This window comes from Schistocerca gregaria, chromosome 1 (genome assembly GCF_023897955.1).
Source record: "Schistocerca gregaria isolate iqSchGreg1 chromosome 1, iqSchGreg1.2, whole genome shotgun sequence".
NCBI lineage: Eukaryota > Metazoa > Arthropoda > Insecta > Orthoptera > Acrididae > Schistocerca > Schistocerca gregaria.
In genome coordinates, this window is record NC_064920.1 from 159,569,477 (window position 1) to 159,586,969 (window position 17,493).

The window sequence follows — 17,493 nt, forward strand, 5'->3', positions numbered from 1 at the left end:
GGCACTCAGATCATTTTATTTTGCAGGTGTCCAGGTTGTAAAATTTGTCAGTGTTGGTTTACATGCTGTGTGTCACCCTACTACAATTATTTTTTGCCAGTGGCTAAAGTAACTATTAGATTGTATGGTCTTAATATAATAACAATTATCTTCAATATGTTGCTCAGTAGTCGCATATTTGGTCTCTTCAGTAAATGTCCAGCACTTGCAGAATTACGGCGACCTGCAGAAGTCTTTTATTCACAGTACTAGTGGTTGTGTATACAGGGTGATCCATTGATAGTGACTGGGCCAAAATATCTCACGAAATAACCATCAAACGAAAAAACAACAAAGAATGAAACTCGTCTAGCTTGAAGGGGGAACCAGACGGCGCTATGGTTGGCCTGCTAGTTGGTGCTGCCATAGGTCAAATGAATATCAACTGCGTTTTTTTAAAATAGGAACCCGTATTTTTATTACATATTCGTGTAGTACGTAAAGAAATTAGTTCGACCACTTTTTTCGCTTTTTGATAGATGGCCCTGTATTAGTCACAAACGTATAAGTACGTGGTATCACGTATCATTCCGTCAGTGCGGACGGTATTTGCTTCGTGATACATTACCTGTGTTAAAATGGACTGTTTACCAATTGCGAGAAAGGTCGATATCGTGTTGATGTATGGCTGTTGTGTTCAAAATGCCCAACGGTCATGTGCTATGTGTGCTGTTCTGTATACTGGACGACATTATCCAAGTGTCCGTACCGTTCGCTGGATAGTTAAGTTATTTAAGGAAACAGGAAGTGTTCATCCACATGTGAAACGTCAACCACGACCTGCAACAAATGATGATGCCCAAGTAGGTGTTTTAGCTGCTGATACGGCTAATCTGCAGTAGCAGACAAATTGCGCGAGAATCAGGAATCTCTAAAACGTCGGTGTTGAGAATGCTACATCTACATCCGTTGGAGCTGTAGCATATTTCTATGCACCAGGAATTGAATGGCGACGACTTTGAACGTCGTGTACAGTTCTGCCACTGGACACAAGAGAAATTACGGGATGATGACAGATTTTTTGCACGCGTTCTATTTAGCTACGATGCGTCATTCACCAACAGCGGTAACGTAAACCGGCATAATATGCACTATTGGGCAAAGGAAAATCCACGATAGCTGCGACAAGTGAAACATCAACGACCTTGGTGGATTAATGTATGGTGCGACATTATGGGAGGAAGGATAATTGGTCCCCATTTTATCGATGGCAATCTAAATGGTGCAATGTATGCTGATTTCCTACGTAATGTTCAAATGGCTCTGAGCAGTATGGGACTTAACATTTGAAGTCATCAGTCCCCGAGAACTTAGAACTACTTTAACCTAACTAACCTAAGGACATCACATACATCCATGTCTGAGTCAAGATTCGAACCTGCGTCCGTAGCATTCGTGTGGTTCCGGTTTGATGCATCTAGAACCGCTCGGCCACCCTGGCCGGCCCAATGTAATGTTCTACCGATGTTACTACAAGATGTTTCACTGCATGACAGAATGGCGATATACATCCAACATGGTGGGTGTCCGGGACATATCTCGCATGCTGTTGAAGCGGTATTGAATAGCATATTTCATGACAGATGGATGGCCCGCACGTTCACTGGATCTGACGTCCCCAGACTTCTTTCTGTGGGGATAGTTGAAGGATATTTGCTATCGTGATCCGCTGACAACGCCTGACAACATGTGTCAGTGCATTGTCAATTCATGTGCGCACATTATGGAAGGCGAACTATTCGCTGTTGAGAGGAATGTCGTTACATGTATTGCCAAATGCACTGAGGTTGATGGACATCATTTTGAGCATTTATTGCAAAATTGGTATTTATAGGTAATCACGCCGTTACAGCATGCGTTCTCAGAAATGATAAGTTCACAAAGGTACATGTATCAGATTGGAACAACCGAAATAAAATGTTCAAACGTACCTATGTTCTGTATTTAAATTTAAAAAGCTACCTGTTACCAACCGTTCATCTAAAATTGTGAGCTAAATGTTTGTGACTATTATAGCGCCATTTATCACAAAGCGAAAAAAATGGTCCAACTAAAACATTCATATATCTTTATGTACTACACGAATATGTAATAAAAATGAGGGGTTCCTATATAAAAACAAAATGCAATTGATATCCATTTGAACTATGGCAGCGACATCTACTGGGCCAACCATTGCGCCATCTGGTTTCCCCGTTCAAGCTAGACAAGTTTCCTTATTTGTAGTTTTTTCGTTTGACGCTTATTTCGTGAGATATTTGGCCCGGTTACGATCAATGGACCACGCTGTGTATGTTTGGCTCACTTCATGTCATTTCACAACGTAACATACAGATGTTTGAAACATATTGCAAAGGTGAACAACTGATGATAAGCTTGAATAATAATGTATTTTTATCCATATTTATAGCATTTTGCTAAACATTCCGCGAAAATTAAATTCGTTTATTTCTACTTAGGACATCACACTTTCTTGGAAAAGGTTACTATTGCCCCAGTTTTCTGAAAAGTGCTCGCCACTGATCACTCCACGAGGGATCTTTCCAGCCAGTATTTTCTGAAGCAAAAAGATATGGGCTATCGTCCTTATGACGCTGGGCGTTTGTGCAATACTGTCGCTTTTCGGTTATAAACATGCGACCCTGTAATTCTGTTGATGTGTTTTCTTCTTGAGGTATCATTTGAAGGTATGAGTAATGGGAAAAGCAGTTACAGTACTGTTCAGGACGCCATTAATGAATACTTTTAGATAGTTAGGTCACAAATCATTCAAACAGCTATCTAGCCAGTTTGGGAACTTCTCACTCAAGTGCCTCCATCTAGTGGAAATTCCTAACAATAACTAAGATTGAAGAGGAGTTCTTTTTATGGTACTCAGACATTCAGTTACAAATATTGCATTCTTTATGTGATGTAATTGTCTTCTCTGACACTGTCTCACTATATATGATGAAAAATATTTAGTTGCCTGAGGAGATACAGCATACTGATTTGTCCTTCTTACACATGATTGAGGAGGTACATAGATTCATTGTGTACAAATATATCATTGTAATCCTTCCACAGTAGTATATTACAACTAACATGTCATTTTGTGAACAGTATTTCTTTCTGGTTTTTGGGAAATCATCTTATTCAATTCTTGTAGAAAAATTTGTGATAGGTCTTCCTGCAGATGACAACTGTGTTTCTGTTAGAGTCTTGTTATGTAGTAGTGCTCTCAAAAAGAAAAAATTGTAGAAGAAGAGAATTACAAGATTAGTAGATTTGGAGAACTATGGTGTGAATTCATCATCTACAGCTTGCTCGAAATATTGAATACCACTGCTACTTAATGTGATTAAAATCTATGAGAACAATGAGTGCGGAGTTTTCAGAGCCAGTTTGGCTGCGACTGCAAGCAAAAATTCATAAGTAGATTGTTAACAGTTACAGTAATCGTGGGGGATAGAAAATCTATGTCACTGATAATATGAACTGTGCAAGAAATGTAATAAAATTGCGCCAGTGAAAATAAGCAAAGATGTATTCTATTATAGATATTGAATTTTTTTATTGTGGATCTCACTCTCCAATATTTTAAATCAACAAAAGGCTAGAAAATAGTATATTACCTGATAAAAAGAATTATACCCTATCTAACCTCTAGCTGGAACAATACAAGCTCGTGATGGCAACATAGTGTACACAATGTTTCGTTGATGTTTCTTTGGACCGTCTAATATTCAGGGCAACACTCAATCCATTTTTTCAGTTGATGATTGATTCGTTTTAGGCAGCTGGAATATTCAGAAAGATATGACATTTGTCTCATGGATAAGTATTTCTGATGGTAGTTAATTGAGTGAGGAAAGAATTACCTTGCATTGCTCAGATTTTTTTTGCTTTGAACACAGGTGGAAATTTGTTATGATATTGTCACTCTGCGGGTCCTCTGCCTGATGGGTTGCAGAAAAATGCATTTCATGTTGTATGACTTCAGTTAGCTGTGATAGCTTGCTAACACATACCTACATTGCTATTAGCCTACTACACTGTCTCTGTATGGAATAAACAGTCCCTATTTCATATTCATTCTGATGTAGTAATGTGTGATAATATGATTTAACTAATTATTTAATCAGTTAATATCAAATGGTTTTTGGTCTGAAGACAACACTGCTGTTGCATGAGACATGTCTGGTGTAAGCCATTTGTTCACAGAGTGTAATGTTACAACTGATTCCATCGACATTTTAATTTTGTTGTAGCAGTTACTTGATCCCTTTTGGTATCTTTTTCGGAAATAGCACGCAAATCTGTGCAAAAATTATTTTTAGTCTAGTTCAGAGGACACTTATCACGGTTCCGTTCCTTGTTTTAGAAGAACAGACACATCGATGCCTTCTCCTTTGGTATTGACAAGAACATAGTATGTAGAAGCTGAGATAATAAGATTTTGTATTTTGTGAAGTATTTTTTGCAAGTGATAGTGTTTTATAGACCAAAAATGCATCTTATTATTTTCTCTGACAAAATACTCCTACACTATTTTATTTTGTATGTCGTGTTCCACAGGACCAAATAGAGGAGCAGTTGTCGTTAGTCATGGAAAAGCCACAAACGAAATTATAACAAAAGAGTAATAATAGATAAAATGGGATACATATGAATCCTATGCAGATGACAAGCCATAATTTTAAATAAACATAATCAACAATGTAACACAGTGATTAGCTTAGTTTTTTGATTTTTTCAGGAGTTCCCTGACAGATAAGAAAGAGTGAATCATGAGGAAATTTTTCAGTTTGGTCTTGAAAGTGCGTGGATTACTGCTAAGATTTTTGAATTCATGTGGCAGCTTATTGAAAATGGATACAGCAGAATATTGCATGCCTTTCTGTACAAGAGTCAAGGAGTTGCATTCCAAATGCAGATTGGATTTTTACCTTGTATTAATTGAGTGAAACTTATGTTTTAAACTATATTATTTGGAACCGTTTTAGCATCATTCACAACTTGGTTCACTATCAAGCTGGTATCATCAGCAAAAAGAAATGTTTTAGAATCACCAATAATACTTGAAGGGCTATTATTTACATAAATAAGAAAAGATAGCAGGACCAGCACTATTTTGTTTATTATGATATTGTGTGAAACAATTTTGAAGCTCTTACAATGATCCACTAGAGTGAGTGTTGAACATTTACTGGGAAACAGCTCTATCCAAGGCTATACGTATTTTGCAATAGCCTTGAAACTACATGATTATACCAGCTTTATCTTAGCAACAAAGAAAAATATGTTAATAATGATGTGAAATTCTTAAGAAGATCCATAAATATTATTATACGCTAAAACGTTTCTGACTTGATTAAAAAAAGGTATAATTTGCTGTTAAGCACATTCTAGCCTCATTTAGCAGATCATCATTCATCTATGTCTAAAGTCCATAAACCACTGTAAAGTCCATGGCATTGGACCCTTCTCATTGTACCAATTACTAGGAATTTCTCCCATTCCTTAAACGTACATAGTGTGGGATAAATGATTGCTTAAACGCTTCTTCGTCTGTCTTCAAGACTCTTCCAGTTGCGATTATCCTCTTTGTATATGTTCAATATCCCTTAGTATTCCTGTTTGATGCGGGTTCCACAGTCCACACACTTGTGCAATATTCTAGGATGCTTCGCACGTGTGCTCTGCATGCAGTTTTCTTTGTAGGATGATTATAACTCTTTGATTACGAAACGTGGATGAGATGAATCGTGCATTATACCGTTATTTTGAATAATAAATATCGAATACATATCTTTCTTTATACTTCCAGTGTTTTTACTAAACATTTTAGGTGAATGTTGTCAGTCTTAGCAGCATCATTTGAAATTAGCTGTTTTCCGGTGATGTCCCTTTGTAGGCCCGATTCTCGACTTTTCAGTGTGATTATTGGCGTTCACTGATCTGCAAGGCATTATGGTATATATTGGAAATGCTCGTATTGATTAGCGTACGAAAGGAAAATACAACAATTTGGCATTGATCCTTATTGTATTCTTAGAAGAGTGTCACAGAATAATGGAAAGTCTCATTATGGTGGCTGACTTCTTATCGAAACTGTCAGCTTGTATTATGCTCAATGCAATCATGTTTCTGTACTGCTCTAGTGACACATCAGGATATGGAAAAACAGTCGTATTAGTATATTGCTTCATTTGGTATTTGCTGGGTTCTAAATTTTAGATCTTTCCTTTCGATGCCGGTGACCTGTCATTGAGCATACTGAATATTAGGCTTTACATAAAAGCTACTCTCGAAACGTTAATTTCAGTGGTTATTGCTGTAATGATTCATTCAAATTGATACCAAAATGTCCAGTAAGCTTCAGGGGGCAGCCTCTACATAAGACGAACCACACTGTTCCAGAGGAATTCATGAAATTCGTATTCTCTCTCACGCTTCATTAAAAGACTATTTAAAAGGGAAGTATCTTCACGGTATTAAACTGTACCGGTTAGCATTTCTTCTAAATTTTTATGATTTTGCGGAAAGTTATTCATAACTTTTTTGAGTGTGGCTCGTTGTTTGCATTAGAGGCTGTTCGCCATTGCTCATATTCAGAGGTGTTCTACCTCGAAAAAGTAGCTAAGCAATTTCTGCCTGAGTTTAGCGACATCAGCAATGCTAAGGCGAAGCAAAAGTTACAGAATAATTCATAATTATAAATCAATAATACGTACACATTATATACTGAGTACATGTAAGGAGATATTCTTGTATTACGGAGATGACACTCGAGACGCACTGAATACTCCCTTGGCTAGTGCTAGATAAGTTGGAGCAACTGCAAGTACCAAACAGTAATCATGTTGCACTATGTACTCATACCTTTGTCATTACGGTAGTCAACATATTTGCTATTGATGCACAGTTGTTTGGTAGATAATGTGCTGAAATTTTCGATTTTTTGTAATTAAACGTGTAATATAGAAGAAATGCAATAAACTAGAACTACTCATTGCGTGACTAACAAATCATTTAGAAAACTGCGTAGGAAATGAAATATAGACCTTTAAGAATAGGTGAATGTGTCCACAAATTTTCTTAATTTCTTCATCTGAATCTTATGTTGGGACGGATATGGTAAACATCGATTACTTTACGGAATTTCGCAGCATATTATTTAGTCACTTGATATTAAGATTTTACGAAACAGCACTTCCCGCCATGTTGTCTGGCCATTTGTATTAATTTAAGTCAACAATCTTTGGTGGACTTGTAGTTGGCGTGTGTTCGTTTGGCACGAAGTTTGTATATCAATGATTTTATACGACATAGCGCTCGAAATATGAAATAATGAGATTGTAAGATACATGACATAAAAGTTGTGTAATGGGAGGCGTGTGTAGAGCTCGTAATTGCTTTCGCACTAAAGATAAGTGTCCTGATCTACCGTTCTTCACTTTTCCTAAAAACCCTATCAGGTATGTTGGTGTTGAAATGTATTTATAAACTTGTTGATGGTTTTCACATCCTAAATACTTGTTATATTATTTTTTCTTCATGATTTCTTTTGTTTTTAATAGTGCCAAGAAATGGATTACAAACATTGGTGACCCAGAACTGTTGAAGCGGCCACCTAGCGCCTTGAAGAACAATGTTGTTTGTGCCCTTCATTTCGAAGAAAAGTGTTTTGTGAACAAAAAGAAACGCTCGCTTGTGAGGAACGCTGTCCCTACTATATTCAACATTCCTCCATTTAGAACTCAAGAAATCCATAAGAATGATATACATTCGAAATCGGAAAGAACAGACGTTCCTGAGTGTAATAGTGGAGCACTTTTTTCATGCAATGTTGATTCATTTGATAACTGGCATCGTCAGATTGATGCCGTAACAGAGCAGCTGCTGTGTCTACTACCCGAAAATAGCAGCCATACTTCGCAGTTAGAAACGCAAACAGAAAAAAGGTGTGTCGACGCATTTACGCAGTATGAGGATGAAAGTGAAACTCGCGAATTTGAAAACAGATTAAACGATCTGAATAAAGATACCAATGTTGAATCGAGTGATGCAGTTCCGAGAGTGCAGTTGCTGTGCCGTTTGTGTTCAAAGCTTACTCATCGTGAAAGAGTGATGCCAATTTTTAGTTATGAAGCGGAAAAAATACATCTAGATGTTATGATTAATAGCATTATGCCAACGAAAGTAGTGCAGGACGACGGTCTGCCACAGCAGGTTTGCAAGTTGTGTGTACGAAAATTGACATTTTGTCACGATGTAAGAAAAGAGTTTTTAGCCTCAGACAAAAGATTACGGGATCTTTTGGGCATTGCAGCTCCCAATGATACGGCCGAAGCAGGCCTACCTTCTACCAAAGAAAACGTCATGGTAAGTAGTAATACATACATTGATATAGGCTACTAATGGAGACAAGCATGCACTTACAAAAGAATAAGCTAAGGTCTCTACCAGTGTTTGCGTTCTAATTTGTTGCCAGTAGACAGACCATGCCGGTTGAGTAAATGTAACAGGCCTCATAAAAATATTTGTGTAATCGAAGCTCTTGCTTACAATTCTCACAGTAGAAACACATGTAGCATAGTAGGAAGGTGTCTCAGGAGTCAGAATGGTGCAGTAAGCATGCTGGCATTCTTGTCAACAACAGGGATGTAGACAAGATGTTTGAAAGTATTTCATGAATTCATGTCCAAGGTTACCTGTATGTGTTATTCAGTGTACGCTAATATAGGTTAGCACTTCACAGCCGCAGATTAATCTCAACTCAGTCGGCATCTATTTTTAAAGAAACAGAAAGAAGGAAAAAATGCTGAAATTTGACAATAATCCATTGTGTTCATTAATTATTTAATAAAATTTTGTTTAGTCCGTTACAATCATAATGTTAAGAATAGATTAATACATCGGTAAATCATTAAAAATGTATTTTAGTCAAATATATTTCATAAATTGTAAAAAAATTATGTTAAGAGATATAAATACATCTTATAGTGTTTTGTGTCCACACACTGCTGTCTGTAGTGGTTGAAGTGTACCATAAGCTGTAGTGCTGTAATGGACATTAAATATGGCTCCAGTGTGATGGTTTCCCTCTCCAGTCCCCACTCTGGGGAAATCGGTTGTGGTCACAGTCATGTGTAAAATACCTGGAGGCCTTGGTTGGTGTAGAGTTGATTGTAAGTTGACATAGCCAGTGAATATGGGTAACAGATTACTCTGTAGTACAGTTGCGACCTAAGTTTGTTGTTGGAAATATTTGCTTCGTATTTAATATGTAATTGAGTCGTGTACTCAGCTTTGTAAATGCATAAGACATTTCTAATTTTGGGTAGAATCCATCACTACCAACATTTGATCTAATTGTTTCTTTATATATACCTGAAAATGGAAGGCAAATTAAGAAATGTTATATCAGTTTATATAGGGATATCCTAGTGTATTTTAGTGCATGTTGTGTCCATATGCAATACATTAATCGTGATAGAAACAAGTAGGCCTTAGTGTAGCTTGGAAGTTACAAAGTAAACTTCCCTTTCCTTCTTTTATAGTTGTAAAAGATATGCCTAAATATACTTGTCAGAGATTTCTCCATTATGTAATTATTCTTTCCTCAATTTACTGTTCAATTTCATTTTTCTAACAAAAATTAAAGTGAATATTTTACCTACTAGGTCTCTAGTCAATTTGCATTTATTGACTTTGCCATCTGACAGCTTTACCCAAACCTGTGGCTCCACAGTATCAGTCTGTAACAACAAACAACATTGGAATGTTGGGCAGTCGGATAAGCCTCTAGGCGTCAACTTTTGCAGTGGAATGCTGTGTTTTCATTGTGCTGAGCTAGGGATGTTTGTTCTAGAACAAATGACGAAATAATTAAGGTCCATCATGTAGGCCCTAGGACTGATCTGGGAAGAAATGTTATTGTCCACGTTGACTGCTGAAATTTGCTGCAGAGAATTTGTGAAATGGCAGAATTGTAGGGGGATGGTGAAATTTCCTCCTTCCATGCAGCTCCTCTTAGTGCAGCAGTCTGTGTATAGAGTGGAGTGATTTCATTTTACCTACCACCCTGCTATTAAAGCTCAAGAAAAAGTTTGCAGACCATTACCACGAGTGAGTTAAGTTCTTCCATAGTGTTGTTTGATTTGCAACCAGAGTTAGAAATGAAATTTGGAATGAGGCACTACCTTTAATATACTTTGCATTTCATTTTCTGTGGTAATTTAATTCAAAGCTCGTCATATGCTTGATGGAGGTATGTCCATATTTTTTTCCGTGCCATGAGACTGTATCCAAGAAATAATACCATAATGCAACATCAACTTTATGGGGCATCTGATACCACCATCTATTGGCTTTAACCAATATCATACCAAGCCCCAGGATGCAATCAATGTATAAGTACGTGGTTTCAAGATGGTGATGAATAATCTTAGACGTTTACATGGTGTGAAAATGTAAACATCAAATACAAAATTGAACTAATTATTTATAATAAATATTGAAGCTAACAAAACTACCACGGGAAAGGGGAGATTTTTGGTGGGATCAAACTAAAATCTGATGCAGCAGGAGCAAAATCACATAAAGAGTAAAATATACAAAACACAACAGTGGCAACAACACGATTTGGCATAAAATCAATACAGAAATCCTAAAAGAAATTGTACTATACACTTAGCAAAAATCACTGAAACTAACAAAATGCAGTATCAACTTCAAAAGCTGAGACCACCACAAAAATCCTAAAATTGATCATACTATGTAATATCTAAGAACAGAATCGATACACATAGTGAAAAATTGTGAATACTAGTGAAAGACATTATTGATACCGTACAGCAAAACCAATACTCGCTCATATGGTGAATATTGAAATCATTGCTGCACCAATGTAAGTAACACAAACTGTGATTCCTGTCACCCACAACCAAATATAAATACTAACAACACAACCAGCAAATTCAAATGAAGCTGGAATAAGACACACTTTGATATCCAAGAACCACACTGTTATGTGCAGGTGAGATATAGATCTAGCAACAGCTAGTGTAAGCTGAAAGAACATCATCCACAAGAGCTCTTGAATAGCAAGCTTAGAATTCCCAAACCTGGAATCCCTCTACATAGAATGCCATATGTTGTTCTGATAACACATATGCTGGTCACTTGGCCGAGATGCAGCAACTCTGGTTAGGCTCACATTTTCTCCTCAATCATAACACTTCACGTTATCTGCAATTAAATCAATCAATTGTAGGAATTTAACTGTGCTCAACATGTCATCCCCCCCCCCCCCCCCCCAAAAAAAAAAAAAAATTGCGAAAGGCAGAGGGACCTACTTGTGAACTTAATTGTCACATCCATAACTAATAAAAGATGAAACATAAAATTAAATCTACAACCATAAACAATACCTACACTAGTGTTCTCAACCCAGAAATGACTATTGCTCATAACTGTTAGACTCAAAATAACTAACAGATTGCCACAAAACGGACTGCCACGAATTATTCTAGTAGTACATCATTAACACCACTCACAAATGTAAACATCCTACGTTAGTGTGTGCCACTACACACTCCAATACACCATTTGCAAACATTATAAATGTACCGCATGAACATGACATCCCCAACACAACACAGTTATGCCGCAAGTCAAAGCAGATGAGTGGTATTGAATGCCAGAGTTCACTCAAAAAGTTTAGTTAATCGAAGTTGCAATCGCAGTGCAATACACACATTAGGCAAAATCATGAGAAATGGAGTAGAATATGTCTAGATTTCGAAGAAAAGCTTTCATGTAGTTTCTTACTTGATTGCTTCCATATGTTCCTTCTTTATGCTGTGTTGAGATATCTGCATAACTTGAGTTAATAGCTGTGTTCAGCAGTATCTTTTACTCTTTACTGCAGAAACATAAGATGACTATATAGTTTTTTGCATACCGTACTTTTTTCTTTTTACACTTTTGTTAACTGTTCATTTGGGCACCTTTTGTAAGCAACTTATCATATACTTAATAAAAATAGGGGACTTTTGATTTTGTATTGCTTTCCATTTAATCACTTAGTATGTTGGTTTATTTTATACCCTAATATTTTACTTGCGCCTGGCTTTTCATCCAATAACTTATCTACATGATAGGTTTTAATACGAAAAGTATCAGATGGTTTACAGAAGCTTTCATGACAGCATGCTTACTACACTGATGGAAAAAAATCACACCATCAAAAAATGATTACCACGGAGTAAAGAAACTCCATGAAAGAAATTATCAAGGCAACATATTTAAGTGATTAATGTTACAAGAGCACAGGTTAATCAAAGCACAAGATGAGCCATTGCAAGTGTGTAATGTTGGTACATAAATAATCTGATGTAACTGCCAGAATATTGAATGCAAACATGCATGCATTGTGTAGAACAAGTGCCGGACATCAGTTTGTGGGATGGGGTTCCTTGCCTGTTCACTACAGGGATGGTTTATGCCATTTGTGAATGATGCTGCAGTTGTCATCCAATGATGCCCATAGGTGCTCAATTAGAGGCATATCTGGTGATTCAGCACGTCAAGCAGTCATGTCGACACTGTAGAACTTGTTAGGTGATGACAGCAGTATATGAATGGGCATTTCCTGTTGGAAAACACTCACTTGAATGCTTTTCACAGATGGAAGCACAACAGATCAAATCACCAGATTTGCAGTCAGGTTGCATGGGATAATCACGAGAGTGCTACTGCTATCACATGAAATTGTACTGGAGGCTGTATCTTTAGGTGTAGGCCCAGTGTGTCTAGACCACGGTTGCAGGTGCTCACCTGTCCTCCTCCTTACCAACACGTGGCCATCACTGCACTGTGGCAGAACCAGGTTTCATTGGAAAACACAGCAGACATCCACCCTGCCCTCCAATGAGCTACCGCTTGACACCACTGTAGTCGCAAATTGTGTTGGTTTGGGGTCACTGGAATTCATGCTACTGCGCCTCTGGCTCGGAGCTATCCTTGAAGTGACCAGTTTGTTGTGTCTGTGTGGCGCCATCTGTTTCTCACATTGATGCTGCAGATGCAGTGCAATGCACCAGGGCCGAACACTGAACATGGTGGTCTTTCCTTTTGGTAGTGCCACACATCTGTCTGAATGCCAGCCATCTGGTGACCATACATTCTGGTGGCCATCACTGTCAGCAGCTACATTCCTACCATGTCTTTCCACAATATCACAGAAGGAACATCCAGCTTCTCGTAGCCCTATTACACGACATCTTTCGAACTGAATGAGGTGTTGATAATAGTGTCTTTGTCACCTTAAAGGCATTATCGACCAACATCAACTGACCATGTCCAATCTCAAAGGTAACTAATGTTGATAACTGTTACAGCTTGTATTTAAACCAAACCAGATTTGCATTCTCATAGTCGCACTACTAGCACCACTCTTATGCAACTGGTGTGAAATTTGAATAGACATCATCTTTCATATGCAAAAACACACCACCTAACTTTTGTTTATGTTGCAAATCTCCTTTATGTTGTGATTTTTTTTCCCACCTGTGGATATTCGTAGTTTTATCAAATGTAGTTATGAAAATAACTGCTTTATCGAAGGGGTAGGGTCGAGATCGAGGGCTGTGCTGTCACTTGAATGTTTAGTGCAGCAAAGTTCGTACTACACATTGTGAGGTATGAAGTTGGAAGTTAGTGCATGGCTAATGGCAGAGTAATGAACAGAGTTCAGCTGATGATGTGTGGAAGCCAATGCTTAAACCCCGATAGTATGAAAGCAGAATTCCTAGTGACAAAAGTCAGTGAAATTGCAGTATTAAATAATGACAGTGCAATGTAGTATGGTATGTATTTCATAAGTGTCCTCGCTTCTGAGTAACTATTTGCTACTTTAATTGTTTGGTAAATGCAGCTAAGCTTTGTATCATAAAACAACATACACTGGCTTATCGAAGTCACGTCTAAACTACCACATCTCAACTTAATCTAGAACTCTGGGAAACACTGCTGCATCACATTCATTGACTTTTCCTACTTACCAGTCAAACAGTCACTTGATATTGCACTACAGAGCTGTCTCTCATAACAAGCAGCAATCTAAAAAAGAAGTGAAAGACTGTTAAAATAATGACACCAATATTTAAGTCAGCCACAAATAATGCCCAAAGGACATCACCGACATTGGAGTCCTCTGAACACTTTTATAATTTCACATTGATTACCTAAAACCGTCCTTCAGTTGGAAGTCTAAAATTGACTTATAGCAAACCCACGTGCTGTAAAAGAAAAGCTCCTTGGCTGGCACTGGAACTGTTCTAGACTTGAGATGATAAGAAGACACACTGCACAAAAGTTAAACATAAGCTAGCCATATTATCTCCAGTATACAAGTGACATATTTTCAGTAATTCCACTCTACATGACTCACCTTAAGAAGGTATAATTTTTTCATCAGTTTAATAATTCATTAACAGATGAAGCACATTTTATTAGTGCATTGTTCTACAATGTGTATTTTGCTGTGTGTGATCAACAGACACACCAGTGTGACATGACAGTGGCATATGCTTGTGGGATATTTTGCCACTCCACACTTACTGCAATCTTAAGGTCCGGAATCCTTCAGGAACGTGCGGGAATAATTGCTTCTTGTAAGTGGATCCCAGAACTGTTCAATTAGATCCGTGATCAGCGATCATGTTGCTCACATAAAGTAAAAATCTCTCTCTGTTGCATGTTGTCCACCCACTAAACTCTGCGAGGGAAAGCATTATCTGTAAAAAAACAAATAATTTTCAATTGCTCCAGCATACATTTAAATATAAAGTTCAGCTAGATGAATCCTCTACCTCAAAAGTTTATTTAGAACTGATTCAGATGACATGGAGAACATTTACTAATGCTGGTTCTGGGTGAGACTGTGAGCCAGTAAGATGCACAAAAATAGAGCTATAAAATGTTACCTGCTCAACCGAAATGTGTGTCAGTTTTTGGTATCAACTAAATCAGGACTTAATGAGCAAAATGCAGCTCCATTTGTTATGAACCATCCGTGGTGGTACCCGACCCAATACCTTAATTGTTGTTTGAAGGGTTCTCGGGTGTCCAGCCAGATGTGATCATTGAATGCCCATGATATTTTGGCGAATAACCATTCCGCCATCATCAGGTGGTGTGGATGCATTCGACGACACCCGAGAACCCTTCAGAGATCATATGTGCTGAGAAAGCCTTCGATCATTTATCCTAATTGTTATTTGAATGTATTTAAGTGTGTGACATAAATAAAGGTAACTTTCAGAAATCAGAATGCACAGAATTTGAATTGCTCCTCTCTTTGGGCCAAATGTTGGTGCAAAAGGACAAGGAGGCAAATTGTACAGAAAATACGTCAAGAGGGTATGGGAAAGACCTCTTACAGCCTGAGAGATCTGCTCCCAATCCCAACGAGCCCCCCCCCCCCCCCCTCGCCCCCCCCTACCCCTCGTCCCTCATCTTTTCCTTATTGAAGAAGGGATGCGAAGTACTGATAGTGAACAGTATTGCTTTCTGTTTCACGTTTTTCTATCGCCAGTACTAGAATGTCATCCGTTGAAGGTAGTTACTGGTCAGCCTTGCTATCTCTTCGTAATTTCAAAACCAAATGGTCAATTTTGTACAGTAAACCACAAAATACTTTGACAGTTGTGAGCAACACAATAATACAAAATACGTTTCAATCTATGTTCAATTAGAAAAATGTTGAGGATATGGCAACAGGCGACAGGTTAAAGATATGTAAGTGGAAGATTTGGAGGAGGAGGAAAAGGAGATCAGTGTTCAACATCCTAGAATGTCTACAACAAGGTCATTAGAGGCTGAGCGCAAGCTTGGGTTCGGAAAGGATGGGGAAGGAAATCATCTGCGCTCTTTCAAGGGAACCATCTAGGAATTTGCCTAAAGTGATTTAAGGAAATCACGGAAAACCTAAATATGGATGACCGGTTGGGGTTTGTGCCGTTGTCCTCCTCCCCCCCCCCCCCTCCCCCCGAACATGAGTCCAGTGTGCTAATGACTGCTCCACCTCACTTAGTTAATTTGGAAGGGAGTGGTGTGGAATCATTACTACTGTGTGTGTGTGTGTGTGGGGGGGGGGGGGGGGGCACATGAGCATTGATTAGTTGTCATCCTAACATAGAATGAAGAATGGTGTTCATCAATTGCACCACAGCTAGTGTATAACATAGCTGCTGTCACACGTAACGCTATCCTGGATAAAAGGGTATACCTGTGACTGGAATGTGGGAGGAAGTGGTGAAAAAATTTATAGGTGGAGCCTTGCACCTATGCTATCTGCAGGGAATTACCTCTGTGGTGCAGGATTAGCTGTAGGGCTAGAATGTTGCATATGTTGAATGAGCAATTGAATACTACTATGGGAGATGAAGGTAGCATTTTGGGTAAATAATCCTGATTTAATGAACATCGAGAGGTAGTAAAGGCTCTGATAAAGAATGTGTTTTGAGACTTTCAAGACCTGTGGGTATTAAGATATTACAGGGTTAATGTTCAGTGACTAGTTCACATTAGGTAGAGAGTTTGATGGTGTCACAAGAAGACATGACATAGACTGGTTATTGCTGCGAGCTGTGCTGCATGTGTAAAGTCGTTTAGAGGATAGTTTCGCTGGCTGGCGTGCTGCAGTTTACCAGTTCAAAAAGACCACTAGCAATTACCTGTTATTTAGTATTAATAATTTTTGCAATGTTCTGTTAATTCCTTATTTTTGTTATATTTGCTTATTCTGGAAAATGTCAGCAGTTCATTTCTGTTCTCTCTGGTACTCGCATTTGGGAAGATGACAGTCAAATCTGTATCCCACCATCCTGAGTTAGGTTTGCTGTGATTTACTCCAGACAAATGTTGGTTCCTTGAAAAGGGCAGTGCTAGTTTTCTTTCCTTGTAACACCCTTCTGTCATCACCGTGCACTTAATTTTTTGTATTAGAGAGATCAGTTACAAACTTCCCCTTACCCCACATTCAACAAGAGTTACTGATTTGCTGACCTGTAATTATTTTATTTTTGCTGACATAATTTATCACTCTGGGAATGTATCATACTTAAGAGTAACTGTATCGACAGTCGCAAGAATTATCATTCCTTTTCTTTTTTGATGAAATTCTTAAGCAATTTACATCTGAACAACATCTATCAAAAGTTTTTCTTTTTCTTTTATCAGTTTATATTGAGGTGGAAAATCTTTGACAAATTTTAGTGCTGTTCGTTTCTTTGTTACATACACATGACTGAAAGCAAACATATGCACCAATCAATTATCAGAGATGTGATCTCCTGTAACAACTCTTTTCAGGAGAGCTAGTTTGTTCCCAAAAGATATAGTTTTAGCTGATGCATTCTTTTGTGTATATATAACATATATAGTACCTTAAATCAGACATTG

General features: G+C 37.9%; 1 protein-coding gene across 1 annotated transcript in view; it reads left to right on the plus strand.

The window, feature by feature from the left end:
- Positions 1 to 6,105: 6,105 nt before the first annotated feature.
- The window catches only part of LOC126335385 (uncharacterized), an 83,574-nt gene continuing 72,186 nt past the window's right edge, over positions 6,106 to 17,493 (plus strand). The window contains exons 1-2 of the mRNA XM_049998611.1: positions 6,106 to 7,499; positions 7,602 to 8,406. Coding sequence (XP_049854568.1) covers positions 7,408 to 7,499; positions 7,602 to 8,406 — 897 coding nt within the window. The 5' untranslated portion in view covers positions 6,106 to 7,407. The remainder of the gene's footprint in view (positions 7,500 to 7,601; positions 8,407 to 17,493) is intronic.